General features: G+C 35.6%; 4 protein-coding genes across 4 annotated transcripts; 1 reads left to right on the top strand and 3 right to left on the bottom strand.

Annotated features, from left to right (window-relative positions):
• Positions 1–137: 137 nt before the first annotated feature.
• Positions 138–4,991, bottom strand: LOC143574867 (uncharacterized). The gene is made up of 5 exons (XM_077059381.1): positions 4,523–4,991; positions 1,429–1,566; positions 1,124–1,312; positions 819–1,042; positions 138–731 (listed from the first exon to the last, which is right to left on the bottom strand). The coding sequence occupies exons 1-5, from the start codon at positions 4,989–4,991 to the stop codon at positions 138–140; spliced, it is 1,614 nt and encodes a 537-aa protein (XP_076915496.1).
• A 2,153-nt stretch (positions 4,992–7,144) lies between these two features.
• LOC143574860 (adenosylhomocysteinase-like) lies at positions 7,145–10,156 on the top strand. Its single transcript, XM_077059376.1, has 3 exons — positions 7,145–7,526; positions 8,193–8,572; positions 9,214–10,156. Exons 1-3 carry the CDS (start codon positions 7,196–7,198, stop codon positions 9,958–9,960), a joined length of 1,458 nt encoding a protein of 485 aa, XP_076915491.1. The 5' UTR covers positions 7,145–7,195; the 3' UTR covers positions 9,961–10,156.
• Positions 10,157–13,507: 3,351 nt separating this feature from the next.
• On the bottom strand, positions 13,508–18,549 carry LOC143574878 (RNA cytidine acetyltransferase 1-like; the record flags this gene model as incomplete). Its single annotated transcript, XM_077059389.1, has 24 exons — positions 13,508–13,780; positions 13,862–13,927; positions 13,995–14,120; positions 14,220–14,348; positions 14,426–14,564; positions 14,646–14,718; positions 14,806–14,917; positions 15,028–15,207; positions 15,292–15,385; positions 15,512–15,549; positions 15,640–15,816; positions 15,896–15,948; positions 16,022–16,121; positions 16,210–16,297; positions 16,385–16,508; positions 16,557–16,657; positions 16,758–16,894; positions 17,003–17,101; positions 17,227–17,320; positions 17,433–17,566; positions 17,698–17,808; positions 17,901–18,074; positions 18,157–18,279; positions 18,367–18,549. Coding segments are annotated over 24 exons (2,895 nt in total), but the record flags the coding sequence as incomplete, so codon positions are not given.
• Positions 18,550–24,488: 5,939 nt separating this feature from the next.
• Positions 24,489–26,957, bottom strand: LOC143574858 (heat stress transcription factor A-5-like). The gene is made up of 2 exons (XM_077059375.1): positions 26,691–26,957; positions 24,489–25,790 (listed from the first exon to the last, which is right to left on the bottom strand). The coding sequence occupies exons 1-2, from the start codon at positions 26,910–26,912 to the stop codon at positions 24,696–24,698; spliced, it is 1,317 nt and encodes a 438-aa protein (XP_076915490.1). The 5' UTR covers positions 26,913–26,957; the 3' UTR covers positions 24,489–24,695.
• Positions 26,958–27,242: the final 285 nt, after the last annotated feature.

Below are 27,242 nucleotides of genomic sequence, written 5' to 3'. Positions count from 1 at the left end.
TTAATAAGCAAATAAAATTAATATAATATAAAAATTAATTGATGTTAGATTTCTGGAATAACTGAAAAGATTAAAATAAACATAAATCTTACCAGGGTTGTTTTGATCTTTTTGTTGTTTGTATAGAATACCGTCAACTAAAAGTTGCCAAGTACTTTCCCAAACAAATGAGGTCTAGATAAACTATAGGTAATCAACATTGTAGCAAATAAATTCCTTAAATAATATCCGGTAGAAGTGTGACTTGCTTCTTCAATTGCTTCTATGTATTCCTTATCATCATCATCTAAAAGACCTCTTTTGTAACATGCATCTCGAAAAGTTTCACACACAACTCCATCAACTGTTCGAATATCTTCAAAACATTCAGGCCCTTTAACCTTATTTAATAATATTCTTAGATAGTAAGCTTCGTCGGATGCGGCTGGAACAGCATGAACTCTACCGATTGCAAAATCCCTCTGCCGAGGTTCCCATTTACGACATTGTTTTTTCCAAACATACTTTGTTGGAAACTCAGCATATGTGAGAGTCTTTGCAAGGTCATACTTCTTATTACACTCAAACCAACCGGTAAGCATGGAAGAAGCATTGGTTGTTTTGTTTAAAATACCTTCAATATCTTCGTTAGCACCATATATTACCTGCTGTTCACCGGGTAAATGAAAAGCAAGCCTCATAACAGACGGAAACCTATAATGCACGTCAAATCCAAATATCCTCCATGCAGCCTCGCATGCAGACACATATTTGCAATCATAAAACGCTTTGATTTCATCTAAATTAGGATCTTAGTTATCACCATTTTTATTTTGTACAAGAGAAATTGTTTCTCGGTCTGGACCCTTATTAATGTATTTAAACAAATACTTTATAGATCCATCTTGATTGCACCACTCAACGTTAACATGTGCTTGAAAATTTTTTAATAGAGTCTTGTTGTATGGAACGACAGTTCTATTATCCATCGTTATATCTGACTTAACAACATATTGACCGTTATCTCTTCTTTTGTATACCGGAAAACCGTTTGAATCAACAGCTGTTTCATCATTAAAAATTTTAGGAAAATTTTTGGAACATCTTTTGTTTACCATGCAGGTGCACTTCAGGTTAGCATTACCACATGGACCGTGAATCATATGATCAGATACAAGCTTGTATAGGTCTGGATCACTGTCTTTGTTTGGGATCTCAGCAGAAATAAATTTATCTACATCTTTTGGATTATGAATCTTGCTACCCGGATGCAAAAATATGCAAATATGGGCATGCGGTAGACCCCTTTTTTGAAACTCTATCGTGTAAACAACTGCAATAAAGATAATAAAAGTTAATATTCAACAACATATAAATATTATTAACATTTATAACATACAAGTAGGTCTTCTATTATAATTGTATATTCATAGAATTAGATAAAATTACCTGCTTGAACCCTTCCATACAAAGACTTATCCTTCACCAATTTAATCATTGCATCAAGCTTGACCTTGAAAAGCCGACATAATATATCAGGTCTATCTTCCGAGTTTAACTTTGTATCCTTAAGAAATCTTTTAACATCTGGCCAATTGGAATTATGTAACACCGAAAAAAATTTGAGTTCAAAGTATCAAATTTTCAAAGTCTAGGGACTAAAATTTCCAAATTCCAAAGTTGAGGGTCTAAATTTTTAAAACTAATTTTCCTGACCCATCACGGTACGCGACAGGTCAGAAGAGACTCCCATCGCGGTACGCGATGGGGAGTCTGACACAATGTGACACGTGTGCCACGTGGCACACGGTGGCACTATGTGCTGCCACGTGTCACCACGTGGCAACACTGCCGCCACGTGTTGCCACGTGGAGCGGTGACTGCCACGTGTCGACACGTGGCAGGCCTACACCTCTGCGTCATCAACCATACGTCGCGGTACGCGACGAGGTGCTTTGGAGCCGGGCGCGGTACGCGATGGGACCCAAGATTTGGTCTATAAATAGCGGCCAAGGGCAGCTCATTTCTGCACACCAACATTGCTCTCATATCTCACTACTCTCTCACTAGAATACCTAGAAAAACGTGCCACGATTTCCTCGTTAAGCGTGCCTTGAATCTTTCGTTGTGTACCGACGTTTCCTTTAGAAGTGGTACCACCCTCCACCCACATACCAAGAAGGTGTTGTTGAAATGGCAATGAATCTCGATAAGCGTGTCAACGAGTATTGAAGTTTGGTGTACTCATTTGACGATCGAGAAGTAAAGCGGCGTCAGAGTGATGCTCAAGTCCCTAGGATTTCGGTACGCCATTAAGGTTAGGCGTAATATCGATTTCAATATAATTGAATATTATATTCAAGGCTTTGGCCTTAAGTCGAGGTTATACTCGATACCTCGATAAAAGAAAAGAAAAGAAAACATAACAAAGAAATGAATAAAAGTATGATTATTGAATATTGTGAATTCATATATATGTGTATAAGTATATATGATTATATTCTTTGTTATGAAATTATTATTTAATGAATAAAGAATATTCTTAAATAATAAAAGAAAAGATTACGTTTCTTGGAGAAGAAGAAACGTCGGGTTTTCATATAAACTAAAGGTTTATAATTTACTTTTAAACAAGAGGTTTTCAAGTAAATAAGAATTGAACTAAAGGTTCAATCGAGGATTGAGATATAAGACTAAAGGTCTTAAGCCGGATCGTGTATCCGACTAACAAATATTTATACTCGTAACTATAGGTTCGAGATAAAGAAAAAGGGAAAGACCCTTGGACGGTGAGTGAAGCCGATCCTAAAGAGATAAGGTGAATACGCCCCCAAACTTTTAAACTTGTTTTAAAATGAGTCAAACGTGTTATATGAAATTGTTTACAAGGGACTATGTGTTCCTAAAACCGTTATAACTATGGGTATAAACCTAGCCCTCAGGCTGTGGTATACATATGTCTGGATCCTTACATAGGTGGTACTATGCGATGTATGGGCAAGATCGCACCACCCTTGGTCGTAGGACGCTCTCCTGCAGGGAGTACGACCGTATGTGTATATTTACGGGTACTTAATGAAGTCGAACGCTGCGGTGTTTGTGAGGTGACCTAGTGTAAAGGTTCTAGTTTATAATGTGTTATTTGACTTTGTTATTCCTAAGCCACGTTGGGCCGAGACATGCGTAGTCTCGAGGGGTAATAAAGTAAATGAATTATTTTTGCATCAGCGTGTTTACCAGTATTCGTTGCTGACGTATTTTCTTAACATTTTGCAGGTGAACAAGTTTAGCGCTTGGAGTATCGAAGTGCTACTTATATAAATCCGATGGATCAGATTTTCTTTTGTAAACTTAAAATATGGTGTTTTGTAAATTATAAACACATAAATATTTTGTTAACCGTTGGGTGTTTTAATCCCGACTTTTGATATATGTAAATATTACATTTTCGATCCTTAAAGTTTATAAGTCTTCCGCAATTAAACGTAACTCTGATTTATTTACAATCACGATACCAAATATTGGGTCACGCTCCTAGGCCTTAGACGGGGGTGTGACAGGTTGGTATCAGAGCCATCGATCTTAGCGAATTGGGTATCATAAAACAATACCCAAGCTTCGATCCAAGTATAGGAAATAATTGATTATGTGTTATAGGGATAAGATAGGCTGGTAACATTTCTTTTCCACTCTACATTCTAAACCACCCATAATATTAGATGTTCAAAGCTCATATCGAAGAATTTGTGCGCAAGGCAAAGGAGGCTGGAATTGCCTAACCTTACCCCGAAGACAACATGAGCGAGGGTTATTATGAAGCATATTTCAACCAAGATGTGGAACACGACTTGTCCAAACCCGTGTACTACCTCGGAAGTCGACACTACCCAATAGATGTTCCCGAAAATCCACCAAAGCAAGGAATAAAGCCACCAAGACATTCAAGTTACCATCCACCAACCCTACCGATGTATAATCCTGCAGAAATACCGACGTACCATCCAACAGAGATTCCCATTTACCAACCCTCGGAGATACCACAATGCTATCCAGCCGGATACTTACCGAACTCTCAACCATCCTCCGAATGGATGAAATACCTCTCTGAACAACAAGAGTGGCATGCTGGAAGCTCTACTTTCAATGAAGGCAACTCCCAATCAGCTAACGGTGAAGGACCGTCCCGTAGACCTAAGATGAGGGTTATGATGCCCATTGAGACTTTCCAGATGATCTCAATAACCAATGAAACCACACAACCTATGGAGGAAGATGAACCGGAAGAAGAAGAACCAGAAAAGGAGGAGGAATCCAAAGAAGAGGATCCTGAAGAAGAAGAGGAACCTGAGGAAGAGATTGAGGAAGAATCGGAAGAAGAGCATCCTGAGAATTTTAACGAAATAGCAAGCCCAATGGATGAATCACTCACTTCCCACCAACCAAGCTAAAACACGTTGACCAGCCGTTAAAACATTAGTATTTCCAACAGCTTGCATACCTCATAAACTTTGGTAAGTATCGCACCTAAGTTCATGTTGTTTACCTCGTATAAAATGTAATCTTTGAGCCTCAATCATCGTATATTTATCAACTAAAATTTGCTGAAACAAACGCCTACCATTTAACATGGTTGAAAACGTATTTGGCCTATCTTGAATACGATAAGCAAAAAACTCACGCATTGTAACCTTCGTGCGTGCTGCGGTTGATAAAGACGAAACATTCTTATGAAGTATATTAACCTGATAACCATCCTCACCAAAAGGATGAAATAACGGGTATTGAAGAGATGTATAAGATGGATGAAGTTCACTGATACGCTTTAACGAACGAGACTTCTTTGTAACAATTATATCTCGGTTGTCAACAGCGTCACCAATATCGCCAACGATTAAAGCAGCAACTTCAGAACTGGATGGTAAGTTATATTGTCTGGCATCATGCTGTCTTTTTCCAATAATACGCAACTTCAAATCTAGTTGTGGGTTTTCTTCAAAACAATCTCGTACCATTCGATAAGCTTGGACCAAATGATTATTTGAATCTAACATTGTCTTCAAATAATATGCTTTTCTTGGTTATCGACCTTTGAATTATTTTCACTGCCCATAAAAAAAATTTATAGTTTGATTAAATACAATACAAATTAAACTAAAACAAAAATATGATAAATAAAGTACAAGAATATCGTTAAGGTATTTACCCAAATACACGTTGACGATTTGAAATCTCGTTTTCCGTGTCATAAATGTAAAGTTGAGAAAATTGTGCTTTACGTCCATCTAACGGTAAAAGACTTCCTAAACAATGATAGTTTTCACCGCTAAGTCGAAACGTATAAGGTGCATTGCCTCTATTTATGGAATGGTCAATCTTTCCTCCCATAGACGTAAACGAAAACATCGAATTGAAACGTCTAATATTTTTCAAGAAGTACTTGCTGATGGCGGTTTCACCACAAAATAATTGAAGATAACTTTCATCTGGTTGTCTAACATCGGGAAGTTCGACTTTTCCATTATAACAACAAAGGGAAAAAGCTCATTCTTCATCAGTACTGCTTGGTCTGTTAACTTCGGCTTTCCACAACAATGCATTGCAACTTGGACACATAACGGATTGATTTCCATGTTCAAGATATTCTACACAATAATATATCATGATATGTAGTTACTTCGTGTAGATAAACACATAATAATTGATTGAAATAAAAATAGGAAATAAAATGGACCGGTTATTTTTGTTAGGGTTTTGTGGTTAAGATGACAAATGGCACAATATTAGAGAGTCTTAGAATGAAAATTAGATGACATGGAGGCCTAGGTGGACACCCTAGTAGAAGGACATGTGGAAACATTGTGTTGATTTAATAGATTAGTAAGATGTTCCCAATCACATCTTGGTGGTTAAATGTTATAAAATATACCCCCTCCGTTCCATTTTAAATGTCATGAGACTCAAAACACACAAATTAAGAAATGTTTGATCATTTTATTTTATAAGCTGTAAAATAACAATAATGTCCTTTAAGTTATTATGGCTAAAAACAATTGAAAACATCTAGTATATGTAATAATAAGAGCACAATTAGAAACTGAATTTATATGTATAGAAATGACATTTAAATTGGGACAACCAAAAAATGAAAAAATGGATATTTAAAATGAGACGGAGGGAGTAGTATATGTGATCAACAGTTGTAAATTTGTAGTCATTTAAAAAAATTTGAAGGCCTCGTTCATTTTAGACTCCTGAAAACATATTATTATTTTTTATGAATAACTAACGAATAAATCTTGACTATCCAGGCTCACCCAATTGAAATGGCGACCTCATACGTACGTAATTGGCGATGGCAATAGGTAAATCAAGCCTGTTAGGCCATGTGTAGTGGATGAAGCCCCTATGGAAATGTTTTGCGCCACGTCACCACAGAGGCTTTTTAGCTAAAATAGTTGTAGTGGATGAAGCTCATTAAAATCATTTTCTCATTAATGTATTATTATTATTTGTTATATTAAAAAAATATACGTGATTGAAATGGCGACCTCATACGTACGTGATTGACGATAGAAATAGGTAGATCAAGCGTAGTAGACCATGTGTAGTGGATGAAGCCCCTATGGAGACGTTTTGCATCACGTCACCACAGAGGCTTTTTAGCTAAAATAGTTGTGGTGGATGAAGCTCATTAAAATCATTTTCTCATTAATATTTTATTATTATTTTTTATATTAAAAAGAAAAAGAAAATAAAAGCAGCCAATCATCTTCCTCCTTTCCTCCCCCCACTGACGTTGTGTGGGGAGCGCCCCCATCCAAAGCGCCCCTGGGGGCGGTGTTCCCGGCGCTTTTTAGGCTTTTTGGGTGGGAAAGCACCCACTACACATGATCTTATATCATGTTACCAAAAAAACCCGTTGCTCAAAGACCCACTATAACAAACCCGGTTAGAATAAGATTAACACTGGGTTTATCATTTATCAATAGTTTAATACATAGTTACACATAAATAATTACAACTTAAAAATCATTTTCATGTTTCCAATCCAAGTAGGACCCAAACTTACCACCTTTGATTAAAAAACTAAAAAAATCAAAAACCCAACACAGATCCAATCTCAGCCGTCAATCTCCACCAATAAACCCTATTTATAACCCTCCATTTCCTCACTCTACCTTTGCCTCACCCAGATCCAATCTACAAACCCTTAATCATGTCTCTCACCGTCGAGAAAACCTCAACCGGCCGTGAATACAAAGTCAAGGACATGTCCTTGGCTGACTTCGGCCGCCTCGAACTCGAACTCGCCGAGGTCGAAATGCCCGGTCTAATGTCCTGCCGTTCCGAATTCGGCCCGTCTCAGCCGTTCAAAGGCGCCAGGATCACCGGTTCACTCCACATGACCATTCAAACCGGAGTGTTGATTGAAACCCTAACTGCCTTAGGCGCTGAAGTCAGATGGTGCTCGTGTAATATCTTCTCTACTCAGGACCACGCCGCCGCCGCCATCGCACGTGACTCCGCCGCCGTGTTTGCCTGGAAAGGTTATTATTAGATAATATTGTATTATAGAATATATTATTAGAGTTTTATTATTGTTATTATTATTAGTATATTATTATTATAATTAATATATTATTATTATAGTTATTGTTATTATAGGGGGTTTGGATCATATACAAATTAAATTAACTTATTAATTATTTGAATCAAGTAGTTTAATTATAAACAGTGTAACTAAAATATAGTGTAAATGCACAATTATGCCATATTATTATTATAATTATTATTATTATTACTACTACTACTATAATTATTATAATAATTATTTACGCCACTTTATTATTATTATAAAAGTTAGTATTATTATTATTATTATTATTATTATTATTATTATTACTATAATTATTATTGGGGTTTGGATCATATACAAATTAAATTAATGCACTAATACTAATTGTGTGAATCAAGTAGTTCAATTATAAACGTAGTGTAATTAAAACATAGTTACTAGTATATATACTTACACTATTTGATTCGCACATTTAACACGTTACTTTAATCTGTATGTAAACTTTCCCCTCTATTATTATTATTATTATTATTATTATTTTGTAATTATAATTAGCAGCTTGTATGTTGTTAGGGAATATTATAGAATGTATTATTAGAGTTTTAGGATATCGTATTTGATTATGTTTTTTTTGCAGGTGAAACATTACAAGAGTATTGGTGGTGTACTGAGCGAGCTTTGGACTGGGGTCCAGGTGGTGGGCCCGATCTGATTGTGGACGATGGTGGTGATGCCACATTGTTGATTCATGAAGGAGTGAAGGCGGAGGAGGAGTATGCAAAGACCGGGAAGTTGCCGGATCCGACAAGTACGGATAACGCGGAGTTTCAGATCGTGTTGTCAATTATTAAGGAGGGGTTGGCGAGTGACCCGAAGAAGTATCATAAGATGAAGGAGAGATTGGTTGGTGTGTCGGAGGAGACGACTACTGGTGTTAAGAGATTGTACCAGATGCAGGCGAATGGGACTCTGTTGTTCCCGGCTATTAATGTGAATGACTCTGTTACTAAGAGCAAGGTATGTGTTAATTACATTTTTTTTAATTGGTTATAGATATGTTGTTATTTGTTTAGATCTGATTGCTGAAGGGGTTTAGGGTCAAAGTTTTGCTATTTTTTGCTTCTGATATAACAATTGGCTTTAAAATCGAATGATTAATAATCTTAATTTTAAAATGCATTGTGAACAAGCTGAGTTTTAGTTCGATATCTAGCTCGTTTTGACTTACTGCTCTAGCTCGGATAGCTTGACTTGTTGAGTATTTTTTTAAGCTCGGGCTAGGCTCATTTGGTTATCATTGATTAACTTTACATTTTTATAAAACTTATATATATTTTGAGAAACTTTAAACTAACTTTGGCTTGAGTTTATGTAATAACCTTAACTAGTCGATATGCAGTGTGAAATAAATACATAGAAGTCCAAAATAGGTGAAACTTTTAAGGCTTGATGAGCTTAAACGGGCTTTGTATACAAGGCTCGAGCTTGGGCTCGGCTAGCTCAGCTTGTTTCAAGTTTTTTTATCAATCTGATTTTGAGTAAAATTTGAACTAATCTGAACATTGACTGAGAAATGAGTTGAGAGTATTTGAACCAATTGGACTGTTGGTTGAACAAATCTTATAACTTACTAATATATGTGTTTGATATTGTTATAGTTTGACAACTTGTATGGATGCCGCCACTCTCTCCCTGACGGTTTAATGAGAGCAACTGATGTTATGATTGCCGGAAAGGTTGCTGTTGTCTGCGGTTATGGAGACGTCGGAAAGGGTTGCGCTGCTGCCATGAAACAAGCCGGAGCCCGCGTCATCGTCACAGAAATCGACCCCATCTGTGCCCTCCAAGCCACCATGGAAGGCTTGCAAGTCCTCACCTTGGAAGACGTGGTGTCCGAAGCCGACATCTTCGTCACCACCACCGGAAACAAAGACATTATCATGGTCTCTGACATGAAGAAGATGAAAAACAATGCTATCGTCTGTAACATCGGTCACTTTGACAATGAAATTGACATGCTTGGTCTTGAAACATACCCAGGGGTTCAAAGAATTACAATCAAACCACAAACCGACAGGTGGGTCTTCCCCGAGACAAAGACTGGTATCATTGTGTTGGCTGAGGGTCGGCTCATGAACTTGGGTTGTGCAACCGGTCACCCTAGTTTTGTGATGTCGTGCTCGTTTACAAACCAAGTGATTGCACAGTTGGAGTTGTGGAAGGAAAAGAATACCGGGAAGTATAAGAAGGAAGTGTATGTGTTACCAAAGCATCTTGATGAGAAGGTGGCTGCATTGCATCTTGGAAAGCTTGGTGCTAAGTTGACTAAGTTGACCAAGGACCAGGCTGATTACATCAGTGTGCCAGTTGAGGGTCCCTACAAGCCTGCTCATTATAGGTACTAGGAGTGTCGGGTTGGTTGGTTGGTTTACAAGGAATACTTTGCTTGTGTTGGGGTTTTGGTCATATTTTGGGGTGTTGGTGGGGGGTTTGAATAAGGTTTTGAGTAGAACTTTGTGCAACAACTTTTGATTATTACTAGTTTATGAAGAGATTGTTTTCCTAGGTAACGAGTGAATGAAATCTATGATATTTTGGTTATATTGTGTCGCACTTGTTATTTTATCTCATATACATATGGTATTGGGGCCGGGTTGTGGGGTTAGTTAATCCAACTCGACGCGATTAGTATTTTAACTTGGACGCGTTTATTAAACATGTTTGTTAGTTTGGGATATAACCAGTAACATTCGAAAGTCCAACTAAATCTAGACTATTTGCATGACTTGTGTATATCTTGTGATGATTTCACAGCCTCTATTACACGGGCTACCAAACCCTTTGCCTTTACCGGTGAATTTGTTTAATTTAGCTTAAACAACCTATTTTAGATTATTAACTTTAGGTACCGGTCCCATATCGGATACATATCTAAATCCGGATCAGATTGGATACACGCATACGAACACACATAGAAAACCTCATATTAACCGTTAAGATTTCTTGTTTTCGTTACACTTCTGCTTGGCCGCTTTGTCCTCCTTATACCCAAATAATTTTTTTCAGACAAGTAATATGTGTTTTCTTGCTTGGACTAATATTAAGAGAAGTTATATTCTGGAACAAAGGCAACCACCTAAATCATGTGGTATGTGAGAAATAGAGTAACAAAACTTGGCAGTAAAACAATGTGTAGCCAAGAAGCCATTTGGACAAAAGCTAACACTAACTTTATTAAAAGCTCTACTAACTTATATAATACATCTTTCAAAGATGGTCGAAACTCAAATATTCGAATGCTCTTTATGTAAATACAAACTTTGATGATGAAAATTGTATTTGTTGGATAAAGTATGAATTTTGATGTGTTGTACGGTTGATTTTGATGTGTATCCAAGTGATAATTCTGCATTTTATTTTATTTTTTTAATTGTAGGCTCAATAAACCAAGTTTTATTACCATCTGGTTTCAGGTATACATGTCATAGTAGTTAAAAGAAAATAAAGGGAACGTATCATATGTGGTTCTTGATCTTAATATTATGCATATCTTAGCCCTAACGAGTATACTAAAAAAAGTAAGTCACCATCAAGTATAACTCAAATGGAAATCTTGTCCATGTCTAAAAATTGTAGGAGTATTCTTTTAGACTACAGGGTACACACTTGGTTTTATTTAGTAGTTTTCCCATCAAACTAACACCCAAACACCATCTTTAGTCTTACTCTTTGGTCGATTGACGGTGCATAATCAAACGTCTGGGCTTTCCCATTAGTGATGTCCTATGGTAATACTCCTTTTGTTTTAGTTTCTAACTTTCAACTCCTTTACTATGTCTCCAAACAATCCCAAAACACATTCAATGTCTTCAATTCCAAATCAACTTCAAAACATTTCAAGCACCAATCACCATTCGTACACGTCACCATGGTCCCAAAAAAAGAGGGCTTCAATGAGTTCCATAAGCTGGTAAACCCACAGCCCACGTGGTGGTTGGTAACATACATGAGACACACGTATATTACCCGCCACTAACTGATGTCTTGTAGCACGTGATCTTGTTCGTACTGAAACCACACAACGGCATATTGGGCACGTGTTGTTGCAAGAAAGCTATCCCTTGATACATCCACGGTGGAAGTAGTGGTTACACGGTAGTCGTGTGATCTTACCTCCACCGTATAAGTTATCCAAACACACAGTGCAATCGGTGTTTGCCGGTGGCCAGAGGTGTGAAATTTCACATGTGAATACCTTCTTTACACCCTCAGCCATTAAAATCGTGGTCGTTGACTTTATAACTTGTTTGTATATTGAGTATATATATATAGGTGTGTGCTTGTGCAGAATATTATTAGTTTTTATGAGTTGTAATATTTTATATAATCGTGTGAAGACCAAAATTTGGAATACCGCGTAACTGTCGAGGACAAGTGACGTTTTCTAGTTCGTTCAATTTTCAACCTTCAAGAAGCTATAGAATATATATATACCGTGTAACTTCCGAGTATATTATAGTAACATTTTCTACTTAGGTTGTGAATTTATTTTTTAATCTAAACTTATACAACTTTGCCAATATTTTATTAAGCAATAGGATCGGGTAAATTGTAGCTTTGTATTTGGCAAATGGCAAGCGATCTTAAAGTTACGATAGGAAAACAATGAAACGAAAGTCAACCCAAGAACATGTGAATAAAGCCGAGAGGAATTGTTAGCAACGTCACGTTATTTTCACCAATAGTGTTAAGGTGGCAAACTAGTTTTATCTGCTAATACAAATTTTGAATTTTCAAGTTCTTTTTTTAGAAGTTCCTATCAGTTTTCTTTCATCATAAAATGGACCCAACAATTTACTATTCGTATAAAATGTGAAGAACAGTTGATGAATCAACTTCTGAACCTGTTGGCTTTGTTATCCTTTTACTCTCGGCTCATATCTGTTATTACCTTAGGTTTGGGTAAATTTACAAGTTAAATGATTAAATCTTTAATATTTATATAAATTGTTTTATATTTGTTAATTAGTTTATAATCAGTGGCGGAAATAGAACTTTTTTGCGAGTGAATTAGAATATAAACTTCACATGTGTTAACATTTAATTAGATTTTTGTCACTTGATGTAAGCCATATTTTCCTTTTCGTAGTACAACCTTCTTTTTATTTGTAGTTAAATCATTGTAAAATTATTTCATGTTATCATTTATTAATTTTTCCTAATACAATACATTGATATAATTTTATAAACATAATATTATATATTTTATTGCCTGAAAAAAAATATTAATAAACTTTATAACTTTTTAAAAATAAATTTTAGCACTAGCACCATCGCTATAACAAAACTTTTGTATAATTACATAATTTATTTAAGATTTATTTTAAACAATTTTATTTAAGATTTGTTTAAGCACTCAAGCTTTGATATGAGCTAATCTGACACCTACTTGACTTGACCATATACTACAACATAATAAAGTAGATGTTTTTATACGTAAAATATAATCTCTTTTCTTTACTCGTTTTCACCCTTCTTTCATATAAACAAAAACTTACAACCACCACATTCCGACTCCTAACCAATGTCTAGAGCCGCCATCTACCACCATTCTCGGGCAATCGCATCAAAAAACTCGAGTTCCTTTTGGATTTTCTTCTTGATCAATAAAACAACAATGCTAGCATTGTCATGAAAAACTCAGCTGTTACTCTTCTTTCTACCCTTCCACTACTTTCAAGATGACAATGGAGAGTCAAAACTCTTTTAAACAACTCACTTAGAATAGGTTTATATTTGTAAATTTAAATATTATAAATCTGTAAATAGGATAAATAACCCTCCATAGCATCTTAACAACATTGTATCTAAGAACCAAAGACCTTTGTACTTGGTGTACTTACAACCATAGCATCATAACAAAAAAACCAACAAAATCAAGTCAGAACTGTTAAAAGAGTAGAATAACACATCACAAATAATTAATCATGTCCTTCTCTTCTTTGATGATTTGGAAGAACTTCCATCCTTGCTTCTTTTCTTGTCACTCTTACCATGATTTTCGGATTTTGTTTTACTCGACTCGACGCTAATCAAACCACCTGACAGTACATTTCCACCCCCATTTTTCAAAGCACTCTCGAACGCTGCATCCTTGTCAGCAATCGCATACCTTTGGAGATACTCTGGGTTCAGCACAACATCATTCATTGCCTTATACTCATCCTAAAACACAAATCACAAAACAAATTTTAGTTCAATTATCAATTATTAAGTCAACTGTCATCAACGGTCAACCAAACAAACCTTGACTTTTTTCGCAGCTTCACAGAGATCCTCTTCCACTGTAATCTCGTGTGGCTTCAATTCCACCTGAAGGAGACATTATTAATCAATGAAGAAAATTTAAATTAAATTAAACTTGTGAGTTGTGACTCACTTCTTTGACTGGAGGCAGAGTTGCGTTAAATTCTTTTGTGGATTCCGAATTCAAATATTTGTGAAACTTTTTCATCACTTGACGGAACAATGGCATTACTGCATGTCTTTGCAACTTCATCACTCTCTATAAAACAAAATAAAAAAAAAAAATAAAAATAATATACATAAATAAATTGATATTAATCATATAACTAATCAGAGTTCAGTTAAAAACAAATTAAACCTCAGCATAAGAAGCATCTTGATTCTGTAAGCTCATGCATAGTAACACAGAGGCCTCTGCTTTTAATAACGAAACTGGTAACTTCTCCGTGAAGTATAAGTAAGCAAGTGATGGTGTCAGATCTGAAATCTGTCAATCAATATACACGAATATCAGCCTACGTTTTGTTTAAAAAACTATTTTTTTTTATTTTGAAGATTTATTACCAGATCATAATCAGCGTCTTTGTTCACGTATGCTTCCAGTCTTTTCATACTGATTGGAGACTTAATGATATCACCGTATATATCGCGTGAAATTGTTGATGAAAGGTCTTCTGTGAAGCTGAGTTTTGGATCCAATATGCTATAAACGCAAAAATTATTACATGATTAAAATTATGTACGAAGAGTTAATTAATAATAGATTGAGAGACGAGAGAGGTACCTCATTGCAAGCTGACATTCCATGGTATTAAATCTAGGAGAACACAAAAGCCTAGCAAATGATGACCTGAAAGCTAAAGACATACAAGAAAAAATTAATTTTCAATAATAAAGTTTAGAAATAATTACACAAATAATAAAATTTAAATAAATATGCAAACCTTGATAGAAAGGAGCGAAAAATCCCAATTCATCTGATCCACTAGCTTCAATAATATCATCGGTATGTAGAGGCTTCAGCATCATACAAGTATGCTCACTGGTAACGGGATTCTGAAACAAATCAAAACATGGTCAGGAAGGAAATTAGGATTAAGAGTTACATAAAAGAGAATAACAATAACAATAACAATAACAATAATAATATAAATAATAAGCTTAACTGGAATTTGACATATATAAAAGGGAGCAAATTTCTGTCTTTTCCAAAAGCGAAAGAGGTCGAAAGTAAGGCCAAAAGAGACACCGAGATAATGTAGCTTCTCGTGCGGTCTTTTTGATAGGTGTTCTAGCAGAGCTGGAAGGTCTGACCTTGGTTTTATGTTTTCTTCAAGCAATGACGCCTGGACATATTAACAGAAAATGTTTGTCAGAAATAAAAGAAACAACAAATGTAAAAATAATTAAAAAATATATGTATATCTTGCTTTCTTGGCTGCTTCGGTTATTCTGACAGGTGAAGGTTCCCGATCATTCTGGGCGTCTGCTTCAGAGATGTTAATGAATTCACCCTCAAAGTATCTACAACAAAATATTATTAAAAATGAAACTGAATGAGTTGTGAAAGTTCATGTTTATTTTTAATTGATTTTCGATCAATTGCGTTTGTTGCTATGCAAAAACAAAAATCATGATATAGTACACTACCTGGTTAGCAAGTCTATGGCTGCTGAACCATATCGAAGCTGCAATATAAAGAGATCACAAATTCACAATCATTTATGTTGCACTTAAAAAATTTAAAATAAAAAAATGAAGCGGATAGAGGCACATACATTCGTTGCGTCCGGGTGTGTAGCGATGCGCACGATTCTGGCACCGGAAAGACTTGGAAAGTCTTCATCTTGAAACTGCTGACAAAATTTCCATGGAATTTGGTCCCCGGAAGGCTGATGACCGGCACTTAAACTTTTCGTTACAGAAGCCTTTGAAATTTTTCCTACGAGACAAATCTGTACGTGCAGCAGTTAATCAACAACCATTTAAATAACTAAATATGAAGCTTCTAGAAGAAATGAAAACAATACAAACCTGGATGACACAAAGAATATCTGGGAGCTTATTGCTTGATTCATCCACAGGACCTGCACACATTATATTATTATAGTAAATAATAATAATAATATATATAGAAAAACGAGCAAATAAAAGGTGTACCGAGTAACACAAACAAGTGATGAGCTGGTGCATCAGCTAATAATTGAAGATCATTTGGAGAATTTTTGTAGTGAGAAGCAACATATAAAGCCATCATTCTCTAAATAAAGTGAAATATGCAAGCCATCAGTATAACTGAGTAGAAAACAAAGAACCAATAACAAAATAGACTCATAAATCATGACAACCTGCAGAAATAACTCGCTGTCTTTATGATATGAGAAAAGTGTGTCCCGGTTAACATAATAAAGATTACACTCACTCGGAAGAGGTAACCTACGTGCACAAATAGATTATAAGTTAATGCAGACAAAATAATAAGAATAACAGCACGTATGATTTTTCAAAATATATAAAAATAACCTGTTAATGCTAGGTATGGAATTTGCTGTGTCCAAACAAAGTAAACTGTTAAGCCAAGATTCAACCAAATCACCAGATGCGTATCTAATAGATTCAGTCAAATCTATCTCTCTATACAACCGCCCTGCATTGAAACAAATTAAATCATATCAAGTTTTAAGACAAATCATACCAGAATTAGGATTGGCATCTTTGCTTTTCATAGATGCTATACTTTGCTCTTTTAATTGCTGCAAAAGCTTTAATGATAAAGATCGTCCTGTTCCTTCATAACTTTAAGACATATATATATATATATACAATAGTTAAGAATATGCAAAGAAGGGACGTTGTACACAAATGCATACGTATATATACATATGTATTTTCATACCCGTTAACAGTAGAAGAAAGGAAAACCAGATAAGGCCCGATTAAGGACTTAACAACTGGCAGTGGAACAGCTGCAGCTTCATCAATCACCAAAAGTTCAACTTGAGACAGTTTTCCATGTTCATGAGGTTGTATATACTGCAACGGCGCATATATAATTATAAGTATCTACAGTAATAGAAAATTGAGGTCCAAAAACATAGAACATAAAATGAGAATAAATTAATATGCAAGAGGGATGAAAACCTGAATTGTCTGCCTATGCTGTTTGTATATATTTATTCTGATAGTCACGTTCTTGAGCTCTGGATTTGAGCTTCTGACAATATCATAATCCAAATGCTCCTAAAAATTCTCAGTAAAATATGTTAACAACAGATTATACAAAACAAAAAGCAATACAATACACTAAATAACATGTTACATGCTCTGAATTAATTATAAAAATATGAAATGTAAACAACTTTCACCTTGTACTCAAGCATGCCAAATCCCGTTTTTACAAACTCGAACAATGTTTTAAGATTTTCAGGGCTAGGAGCAGTCACAAAAATATTTGAATACCTGCAGAATCGATCATATGTTGATTAGAATATTAGATCAATGCATATAACAAAATCAATGTTTTCAAACTTGTTTATATCTCGTGTAACAGAATAATAAGTCAGACTATTACCCTGCAGCAACAGCTCCAGCAACTGCAAGACCAAGTGCAGCCGACTTCCCGCGACCACGACCAGCAAGCAAAGCCACCGTGCTACGCAGTGTCTTATCCAGAATCGCATCAAGAAATGTAATTACAGCTTTACCCTAAATAAAAACATTCACTATATGTTTAAGTTCAGGTGTACAGAAGTGTAAAATGCCATAATCAAGAAACATTCGCATGCTTTTAATCTTTACTTAATAAATATAATTAGCAACATAAGAAACATCAGTACCTGATCCAATGTGCGACACTCTTTAATTAGTGGACCGACAGGAAAGTCATCCTTTAACTGCTCTTTCAGATCTTTCAAATCACGCTCTGCTTCTAAGAGACCCTCGGAGTCCTTTTATTGCCAAAAAAACGCATAAAGAAGGTCCGAATTTCAACTGTTTTATACAAAGAAAAACTAGAATGTTACAGAAACCAGAAATGTACCTCTTCTACTTGAACTGGTGTTATTGATTTCATGTGAGAAGAAATTGGTAATATGTTTAACTCGTCATCGATAACCATACACAAACCGCACGATGCAAGAGAAAGTAAAAAACGTTCGTTAAATCGTCCAGTGGCTAATGAATGGGATTCTGTACGAAATCTTTCATGAACATCCTGCAAGTAATATCATTAGCAAACTCATAATTGCACTTGCTATTTGTATAATAAGCTTGTGATGCAATTCATAGTTTCATACCATAACCATGGTGTATAGACTAGTGAGTGTTTTTAAAGAATGAAGCAACAGAATAACCAATCCACCGCCTTCAACTGTTTCTATAGTTCTAGCCAGAAGATTTGGTGTCAACGCCTCAAAATCCTGGTGAATAAAAACATAACTACGCATATTAAAATGTACCGGCTATAACATAACTTAAACTTAAAGACATGATGAAATGAAATCTACCTCTAGTACACACATGCCAAATGTATTTCCAAGAATCCTCTCAGAATCCTTGTACCGGCAATAAGTAACTACTCTTGAAAAAAGATCCACGTTTTCAGGATCCATCCCTGGGCTAGTCACGAGCTTCTTGACCGGTTTGCCCCGCTTTTTCTTATGACTGTGAGACACAAACAATGGAACATGGAATTAGCCAATAACTTTCTACTAGTAGGGGTGTGCATAAAACCAGAAAATGAGAAAAACTGATCCAAAATTGCCTAAAAAACCAAAACGACGTTTGGTTTTACAACAAGTTCGGTTTGGCTTTGGTTTTGCATGCAATAAAACTGAGAAAACCGAACCGAATCTATAGATTTTCATTTTTAATTTTAGTGAATGTAATGGAACAGTGTTTGTTGTGATGTGCATCTCATCATATCGGTCCTTCATCTCAAGATTGCCCTTGGAATAGCTCGAGCTTTGAAGTAAGCGTCTCATCTTTAGCAAAAGAACTATTTAATATGTGTTTCTCATAACACTACAGATAATGGGAATGGGCAAAAACAGAATTAGATACTTGCTGCTGATTGTGGAACTCTTCTTGTAACCATTTCATTTTCACCTTTTTATTTTTTGTAAGGTCAAACTGCTTACATCTCATAACATGAAACATACAGCGGTTTTCACTAATTTAGTTGCAGATGAGATTCTGGATTGTATTTGGTTTTGATTTGTGTGAAGTTATGCATTTCATCTAATTTGTCAAATTGGCTCTATTCTTAACTTTACATGGAACTTACTAAACTTTTTACAACATTAGTTAATGAATCAGAAAGTAGCTTGTATTTAGTTTCGATTCATGTGAACTTGTGTATTGTACCTCTCGGATTGGGACTTTAGTTTTAAAGTTATTTGCTATATTAGTTTTACAAGTTGAAATTAGTTTTGACTTTACGGGCCAGACAAGATTTTGTAATCGGTATGTAACTAGAATTAACACCCCTATAGATGAACCACCAGCAGCGTATGCTACACTTCGACTTTTGCGTCAAATAATAATTTATATTTATATAATAAAAATTCAAGTGTGTGTGTGTGCCTGGTTGTGTGCATGATAATAAGGAAGAATGAACGGTGTCTGGTTTTGACTCCGTTTTGAATTAGGGTTCTGATTCGTTCGTCCATCTTCTTCCTCGTCATACTGCTTGCTTGCTTGCTGACGGCGAGTGAGTTAGCTCGAGACCTCGTATATGGCGGGTTAAGTTAAATTAATAAATATATGCGTAAGGTTGGGCCCAATAACTTATCAAATTACTCCGTTGTTAATTAGGGGGGTGGGTCCAAACATCCATACAAAACCTCATATTAACCATTACTTAGTTTACCTCCATTATTTCACTTTTACACTCTGTCTAGGGTGCCTGCATTGTACTAATTATATTGAAACGTTTTATCAAACTCGGGTGTTGATGGGACGTTGCACATGTACTTTGTGGTGGGATTGTTAAATTGATGTAAAGACGTTCAACCGCGCACGCCCGTTGTGGTGTGTTAAAACGCAAACATTAGACCGGAACGTAAAATATAGAAAATAATAACTAGGTTGACTTATGGCCGAAACGTTGAACTGAGAAAAATAGATGGAACAACGTTGAACTACATGCGGGCGATGCGGTGTTTTAATTCGTAAAATTTACAGAAAAAACATAATACAAAAAATTTGTCAAATATTATAAGTATTGGAGACCAAAGTTGAAAGTGGAAACATGTTGTGGTTAAAAATGAAATAAAAAACTATGACAAACTTGTAAAATATGAAAAGTGTAGGGGTTTAAAGTAAAGCGGTAACACCGCTCCCTCCATCAGCTTCGGCGCCACATGGTTGTGGGAGCAACGACTCGGATCATCCTTAATGAACAAGCCGAATCAAAGATTAACGTTGTGGCATATAAGCCGCAAAGATCAACCTTCGCAAAAGCAAAGGACAAGCAAAAACAAAGAATAAAGATCAAACATTCGGTTTTAGAACTTTTAATCACTAAAAAAATGAAATAATATAAATGAAATTGTAACATGTGGTTTCAACATATATGTAAAAAGAAAACAAAAGCGACCTTAGAATTACACATATCTTATATCTTAATAAGCTTGCTTAAAAAAATAAGTCTACATTAATTAGGCTGGTGGGTATGGTTTACTTGAACCATTTCCTCTCATTTGTCACGTCTGCGCCTCGTTAGCTTTGTCACTAGTGAAATGAGATAGGTGGGAAACTATTCTCACTTGCCTCATTTGAATGTGGAGGGTGCCACATCGGATCACTGGAGGGCACCCAGTGATCCTTACCCTTTGGCCTTAAATCGCCATCAAAACGTAACACATGGAAATCTTGTCCATGACTCAAAAAGTGTATCCTTTTATAACTAGAGTCTACTACAACATGGAGAAACACTTGGTATTGTTTATTAGTTACGCACGCACACATTCCTCATCAAACCCAATAATTTTCCAATCAATATTTTTACAACTCACTATAAATCCGTCAAAAATATCTCTTCTTGATGCCACAAAGAACAAACATCAACCATCTCGCTAAAGCGTATGGCAAGCCAAAACAAAGAGTATAGATCGTATATTGGTTTTAGTTACAGAAGAAAAAAATAAATGATTATGTTACATGTGGTTTCAACATATATTTAAAAAGAAAATAAAAACGGACCTTAAAATTACACATACCATATGTCTTAACGAATATGCTATAAAAAAATAAATGTATATCAATTAAAGTGCCATCAAATATAACTCACATAGAAATCTTGACATGCCTCAAATATCGTATTTTTATAGTCGTTTCAGCTTGGACAAACACCTGGTTTTATTTAGTAGTCACACATATTCCTCATCAAACTCGATAATTTTCCAAACAATATTTTTACAAATCACTATGAACAAGTAATAATGGTGGTTTAATCCGTCGAGAATATCTCTTTTTAGTTGGTTGATTACAGTTGACAATACTCTTTTGTTTAGTAGTGACTCTCCATCAAAACTCGTTACCGTGTTTTGATCACTCCACATTTCAACTCCCCCTACCATCTTTCCAAACAATCCCAAAACACGTTTAATGTCTTCATATTTTCAAGTATCGATCACCATTCGCATACATCACCGATCTTTGGTGAAAAAGAGGGCTTCAATGAGTTCCATGAGCTGGTAAACCCACAACCCAGGTTGGGGGCGATAACATACGTGAGACACACGTATATTGCCCACTATTAACTGATGTCTTGTAACACGTGACCTGATTGGTACTGAAACCGCATGGCGGCATATTGGGCATGTACCGTTGCACGAAAGCCATCTCTTGATACATCGACGGTGGAAGTAGTGGTTACACGGTAGTCGTGTGATCTTATCGCCACCGGATAGATTATCTAAGCAGATGGTGCAGCCTGCTGGTCGTCGGAGGTGTGAACTTTTACCTGTGACTCCCTCCGCCATTAAGAACGTCGTCTTTGGCTTTATTATTTTTTTTGTATGTATGTGTGTGTATTTATACACATTTGTTGGTGAGTGTGTGTTTACTTGTATTAATTTATTAATGACGTGTTAATGTAGAGTGTATCAGTTTATGTTTGCTTCGTCACCAAGAATTGGAAGTCAAGGTTATATGTCGACCAATTCAAATATAGAACAAGGAAATAGTTTCATGTTTCGGTGAAGGGTAGATGGGTAACTTAAACCGTGGATGTTTCTAGAATGGAATCGATAAAAAAAAATTCGAATCGTGGGCTATCGGTATCATGGTGTATACGTAAATATGTTCATGCTCCAATGGTTAAAAAGTTTTAGTTTTATGGTAAACTAGTATTTTTTTCAACATGTTGCGCTGGGCAGGTCAATAAAACCTGGGTGGTGGTAAAACCCAAGCGTTGATATGGTAAGTCGACGCGAATTCGATCGGTTTCGGTTACGTGCATTATTATATCTAAACTATGACAAAATAAAACAAAAAAATTATAAAATATGGGGTGGACCAATGGCGCAGCGTTGGTCGGTAAAAGTCAATCGTTGGTAAAACCCGGACGCTATCGATCCCGGGCGTTGAAGTGGTTGAGTCTACGCGAATTCAATCGGTTTTCGTCATGTTCGTTACGGTACCGGAACTAAAAAACAAAAATCAGCATTCGGTCGGTTTTCATTACGGTACTTAACTGAAACAAATAGCGATGAGTCTACGTGAATTCAGTTGGTTTTTGTCATGTTCATTCCGGTACCAGAACTAAAAAACAAAAATCAGCATTCGGTCGTTTTTCATTACGGTACTTAACTGAAATAAATCGCGGTGAGTCTACGCGAATTCGGCCGGTTTCTGTTGCGTTCAACACGATATCGTAACTATAACAAAATAATGAAAAAAGAACAAAAACAAAATTCACATTCGCTAGGTCATCATTACGGGCCGAAACTTGAAAACAAAAAAAAAATAAAAGAAAAATACTACCTATAGGGTGCCGCAAAGTGGCCCAAAGGGGCTTTGCGGCACCAAACTTGAAAATTATTATATAAAATAATAATAACATTGGTGTAGATTTATCGTATGTTTAATGCGTGCGTGAGTTAGCCGTCCAAAAAGAGTTAGAATAAGGGCAAATATCATAAAAAACCAACATACTTTCTGTTTTTTCACACAAAAATCACTCAACAATTTTTTGCACGTAAAAGTCCCTGCACATGTTAAAATTGAACAAAGAAGTGACGTAACTTTTAAAAACAATGAAATTGATTTTTTTTTCTTGTATATTTGATTTTTCCTCAAGTGTGTGTGAATATATAATTTCTTCCAACGCTATAGTTAATGTTATATATGTATATAACTACAAAGAATTAAACAACTCCACTGTCTCCACCTAAATTTCTAATTCATCTATCAAAATTGCTACATCCAACACTTAAAATCCTTGTGTAGCAAATAATAATAATAACAATGTAATAACCATGTCAAAGATGAATATGTGATGAATTTAAGCCAACATACTTACTATTAGTTAGCTGAAATAGTACTAAATAATTTAAACAAATCTGAACGCAAAAACATATAATAAGATTGTTTAAGTTGTCTGATACAATTTTAATCGTGGTTAATTAAAAATATTTGTGAATAGAAAAATGTTTTTTTGGCTATATCTTCCCAAGAATCCATTATACAAGGAACACGTCCTACTCACGTAGTATAAAGTTTAGGAAAAAACATTTAAAGCTTCAAAAAATCAATCTTATATTGTTTTTAAAAGTTACATCACTTCTTTGTTCAAATTTAACATGTGCAGGGACTTTAACGTGCAAAAAATTATTGAGGGACTTTTGTGCAAAAAAACAGAAAGTATGTTGGTTTTTTATGGCATTTTCCCTTAGAATAATACATAACAGTATCAGTTAATAAAATCAAAAAATTATGTAAATGACATACTAAAACATTAAACGGTCCTTTAATCAAGAAAAATCATGCAGTACAATATAATTGTTCATTGAGGGAGTTCAATCAAGTCCAGCTCAAGCTTGACTCGTATTTTACCCATCAATTCGAGTCAATTCGACTCAGCTTATTCTGATAAAAATAACAGATGTACTAAGGTCCATAACCATGAATAAGTAGACCTTTTGTGCTTTGTTCCTTCTTCTTGACCTCTTGTTACCTTCTTTTATCCTTTTATAAATGATTTTATACAAGGAAATTGTTTTATATTTTTACATTTTTCTTATTTCTATTTTCTTATTGCTTGCCACACTAGCGACCTCAAAAACCAACCGGAACCCCACAGCTTTTGGGTATTGATAATAAGAACAAACCTACTTATGGTTGTGTATCATTTGTGCTCTTTAACTTATGAGTGGTCAAAAGTCAACATGTAATGTTTTTACAGCACCTGTTGCTAATTATCACTTAACTGAATCCTATTTTCAGCACTATTAGCTTGGATTTAAAAGCGATGTGAAGCATTTAGATCTCTATGAAACATGAGACCAGAGTTTCAAACATGTAAGGCGTCTAAAATTCATACAGTATTTATATAGCTAATTCGTGAACCTTTTCATAATACGCAGACGTGTATGAACATCGCTATAAACCAGCCATGAAAACGAGAAGAAAATCAAGAAAAATATATTTCACATGTGAACTGACGTTATTCACGAACCAAAGAAGAACAAATTTGTTTACAACTTATTTAAGCTGAAAATACAAAACTAGTTAAAAGTATTATAAACATATAAACTAATATATAAAAGTTACAACAAAGCAAGACTAACCTTGAAACCCGACAACCACGTTCAGTGTTATAATATCTTTCTCAAAGAGTCAGATTCCTCAGATTCCTTGAATTCCCATACGACACCTGACCTGATCTTATATCTTCTTGGTCAAACGATGGCGTTGACCTTAAATTCGACCCGGTTTCTTCGACATCCAAGGAGCCCGGTCTCTCAGTCAAAAACTGCTCCCAAAACACATCATTAACCCGAGCCTGAACATTTGCAGGTGCCGCTGCATTATTAGTTTGACCATCATGAGTCACATTTTGACCTGGGGTTTTTCGAATACCCTCAAATGATTCGGGAATTGCAACTGTAGCTTGAGACAGGTCAGCTTGAGATACACAAGAAGCCAAAGTGAGATTCAACTGACACGATAAATGGCCCTCGGGTTCTTCATTGTTATCTAAACACGCCCTGGTTTTCTGCATAAAAGAGTTAAAACCGAATGATGCGCAGGTATCTATCAGGTCTTGAGGCCCGCCAGGGGTCAACATCTCATTCGTCCTCGTGCAGTCTTCAGTTAATATAATATTTGGACTTCCACCGTCTTCGTTTGAGCTTTGCGTGCTGTTAGAAACAAAATTCACATCCGAAACGGCTGGTGACAACTCGAGTCTAAGCTTATTTGAGAAATCATGATGAAAAACAGGCCCAAAATCGGGCCGAGACGGGCTGTGATTGTCTGCATGACCGTCTTCTGGGGAAGTGTGTGACCGAGGCAATCTTCGTTTCTTGTTTTCAACCGACAGATCCATTGATTCGAGTTTCTGAATGAGGTGGTCAACAAACCCAGGGTTTTGAGATGCTTTTTTTAGAAAAGTCAACAGATTGTCTTGTTTTTGTTCAATGGTGTTGACCCGTTGGGTAAGGTCTTCGAGTTGAAGTTTTGTAACGGGTTGATGTTGTTTAAATCTTCTTATGTTTTTTTCAAGTGAAGTTTTCTCGCGTGTGAGTTTATCGATTTCTTCCTCGAAAGCTGCTCGTTCAGGGTCGGTTGTTAAAGATTGAGGGTTGTTACTGTGACTGTGAATCGGTTTTCTGCGATGAATGTTTTTTAAAAGGTGTCTTTGATCTTTTAAAAACTCTTCGTTCGCGAATTCCCATCTTTCGGGATCGATCTTTCTGAAACCCTGTAAAAAAATCATTCAAGTTAATTAACTTATACATGATGTGGTTAATTGTATGTCCATCAAGAAACACTATCTATTAACATAAAAAAATTGTATTTATGAAAAATAACTGAATAACTGTAAACCAAATAGCTTTGTATAGGAAGATTAAAATGAAAATGATAGACTTATGATCAAACTAACCAACTAATGATAACGATAAAACGTCAATAATTATCCTATTATTCAAACTAGAGAAAGAATAATAAGTAACGAACAAGCTTAATCGAATGACGAATCAAATAATAATAACTATAAGTCTATAACAGATAATAAATTCGGGTAACAATTAACATGATGATATGCAAATAACTCAGCTTCTTCTCTTTCTTCTCCATTTTTCTCAACCAAATTAAACCAACATAGGGGCGCAAACGAGCCAAGCCGCTCGTGAGCTACTCAAGATCCAATCAATAAAAAGCTGAAAACAAGCCGAGCCTCAAATAAAGCTCGTTTATTTATCGAGCCCGGGCTCAAGCTTTGTATGGGAAGCTTGTTTAGGCTCGTGTGTTTTTAACTTTTGCCTCTTTCAGACTTCTATGCATTAATTTCACACTGTACAGCCGAGCTTAAGCTCATTTAAGGTTTTTATCCAAATATATAAAAATAATTTAAAACGTATATCAATTTAATTAATAAATAGCAAAGGATTCGAGCTCGGGCTACATATAAAGATTATAACTACATATCATTATTCACACTGACTACAATCAATAATGCTACTTTTATAGCAATATACTAATTTGCAAGTTTCAATTATAGCACTAGATCGATCAAATAATAACCTAGAAATCGAATAATCTACACACATAACAAATCAATTGATACAAAATAGAATGAATAACAGCAGCAGTCGCTTACATAAGTGTTGAGCTGTCTAATAAAACTGGAGAAATTATTATGCTTAAAATACGTCGGTAACAAGTGGCGAGCAAACTCAGGCGGATTCCAGACGACGAAACTGTTTCCTTTGGTGCTCCACGACACAATCTCGTCCGTCACGGAGTCGTCCACCATGTCGTACGTCTTTTGAAGGAACGGCGCCGGTCCGCCGCCGCCGGATGCCGCTTGATTTCCGTCCATTTGCAGTTGGAAGAATTTGAAAACCCCCAAAATTGGCAATGAGAATGAGAATGAGAATGATGACAGTTGACTCTTTACCAGTTAAAGGTGCCACATGGTCAAGTTTAGACAGCGGAACGACGACGTATGTGGGAATACTGTCATCCTTTATCAGTTTTGTTTAGTTTGACCCCTGAGGTACTTTCTGATTACGTTAACGTCCTTTTAGTTTTTAATATTTGGAATTTCGGTTAACTGAGAACCGATTAATTATTTGGCGGATATAACCGGACCGATTGTACAAACTGGGTTTGAGATAAGAAACTCTTACCCAGTATAACCGGTTAACCG

This window comes from Bidens hawaiensis, unplaced genomic scaffold, assembly GCF_021521415.1.
Source record: "Bidens hawaiensis isolate Kalapana, Puna unplaced genomic scaffold, B.hawaiensis_p1.1 tig00027123_1, whole genome shotgun sequence".
NCBI classification, from domain to species: domain Eukaryota; kingdom Viridiplantae; phylum Streptophyta; class Magnoliopsida; order Asterales; family Asteraceae; genus Bidens; species Bidens hawaiensis.
The sequence above is the reverse complement of the archived record's forward strand: the minus strand, read 5'-3'. Positions and strand labels throughout refer to the sequence as shown.

Excerpts from the sequence above, each read along its gene's own strand:
- LOC143574867 (XM_077059381.1), bottom strand. The coding sequence starts at position 4,991 with ATGGTACGAGATTGTTTTGAAGAAAACCCACAACTAGATTTGAAGTTG. Across the intron at positions 1,313-1,428 it reads GTATGGAAGGGTTCAAGCAG|TTGTTTACACGATAGAGTTT; the intron begins GTAATTTTATCT and ends TCTTTATTGCAG. Across the intron at positions 1,043-1,123 it reads TATGATTCACGGTCCATGTG|CTGTTGATTCAAACGGTTTT; the intron begins GTAATGCTAACC and ends ATGATGAAACAG.
- LOC143574860 (XM_077059376.1), top strand. The coding sequence starts at position 7,196 with ATGTCTCTCACCGTCGAGAAAACCTCAACCGGCCGTGAATACAAAGTC. Across the intron at positions 7,527-8,192 it reads CGCCGTGTTTGCCTGGAAAG|GTGAAACATTACAAGAGTAT; the intron begins GTTATTATTAGA and ends TTTTTTTTGCAG. Across the intron at positions 8,573-9,213 it reads ACTCTGTTACTAAGAGCAAG|TTTGACAACTTGTATGGATG; the intron begins GTATGTGTTAAT and ends ATATTGTTATAG.
- LOC143574858 (XM_077059375.1), bottom strand. The coding sequence starts at position 26,912 with ATGGACGGAAATCAAGCGGCATCCGGCGGCGGCGGACCGGCGCCGTTC. Across the intron at positions 25,791-26,690 it reads TTAGACAGCTCAACACTTAT|GGTTTCAGAAAGATCGATCC; the intron begins GTAAGCGACTGC and ends ATTTTTTTACAG.